This window comes from Papilio polytes, unplaced genomic scaffold (assembly GCF_000836215.1).
Source record: "Papilio polytes unplaced genomic scaffold, Ppol_1.0 DF824325.1, whole genome shotgun sequence".
NCBI lineage: Eukaryota > Metazoa > Arthropoda > Insecta > Lepidoptera > Papilionidae > Papilio > Papilio polytes.
In genome coordinates, this window is record NW_013524879.1 from 539,221 (window position 1) to 540,580 (window position 1,360).

Genomic DNA, 1,360 nt, shown 5'->3' on the forward strand with positions numbered 1-1,360 from the left:
GTTTTGTAATAGTTTCTCGTTATCTTTAATGATTTCGCTAATTTTTGAACGATTACAGTTAGACATACCGTTATGTATACTATTTGCAGAGAATTTATCCCGTACATTGCGCAAACTCACAAACAATAGAGTTAATAAGTAGTTATTTGTATGAATCTGTCTCACTCTTAATGTCCCTGTGTGTTTCCCCGATTGTATATACATACCGGTATGTATCCTCATGTGGTCCCTGACTTCAGCTCTGCGCGCGAAGCCCTTAGAGCAGATGCCGCATACAAAGGGCTTGTTCCCGGAATGCACCACGCCGTGCACCTCCAGGTTGTGTAATGCACCGAAAGCTTTACCTTTATACAAATATTTTATTTCATTAGGCTCTCTAAAAAACTTAAGACTACATAATTAAAGAAAGATTTTAAAATGAAGTAGTACACAATTTGACTATAAAACTATGAAAAAGCGACAAAGTGCTTATACTATATTACTAATATTAAAAATGCGAAAGCTTAGATGGAAACATGAATGTTAGAGGCCTGAACGGATTTTGATGAAATTTGGTATAGATGTAGAGGATTAGATTTTTTTTTAATTTCTAGCAGACGGTGTCGCGGGCGAAAGCTAATCTTAGTTAATAAAAAGGAAAGATTTTCAATTTGTAAGTGTTGAAATAACTTAAAAACTACTTGGCCGATTTTTCGACTTTCACCAAAATAAAAGCTACGTTATCATTGAGCAACAAAGAGTACATTTTCAAATTTTACCTGGACAAAGTCGCGAGCAATAGCTAGTAATATACATAGTCTCACCACAGACTTTACAGATGAACTCTTTAACTCCGGAGTGAGTCTTCTCGTGCTGGTTCAAGTTCTGCTGCGTGAGGAAGGACTTGCCGCATTGACTGCATTTGAACGGCCGCGGTCGCTCCTAGTTGTATAAAAAAACTATTTAATTAAATTAATAATACAGGAACTTTATTACCACACAGATCTTATTTCACGACCATGTTAACAACAATCTAATTTCACGACCATGTTAACAACGACAATCTAATTTTACGACCATCTTAACAACGACAATCTAATTTTACGACCATCTTAACAACGACAATCTAATTTTACGACCATGTTAACAACAACAATCTAATTTTACGACCATGTTAACAACAATCTAATTTTACGACCATGTTAACAACAATCTAATTTTACGACCATGTTAATAACAATCTAATTTTACGACCATGATAACAACAATCTAATTTTACGACCATGATAACAACAAACTAATTTTACGACCATGTTAACAACAATCTAATTTTACGACCATGTTAACAACAATCTAATTTTACGATCATGTTAATGACAAT

General features: G+C 34.3%; 1 protein-coding gene across 1 annotated transcript in view; it reads right to left on the minus strand.

Moving 5' to 3' along the window:
• LOC106099778 (zinc finger Y-chromosomal protein 2-like) overlaps positions 1 to 1,360 on the minus strand; it is a 15,971-nt gene that overhangs the window by 5,324 nt on the left and 9,287 nt on the right. The window contains exons 15-16 of the mRNA XM_013278434.1: positions 804 to 921; positions 1 to 344 (exon numbers count right to left, since the gene is read on the minus strand). Coding sequence (XP_013133888.1) covers positions 1 to 344; positions 804 to 921 — 462 coding nt within the window. The remainder of the gene's footprint in view (positions 345 to 803; positions 922 to 1,360) is intronic.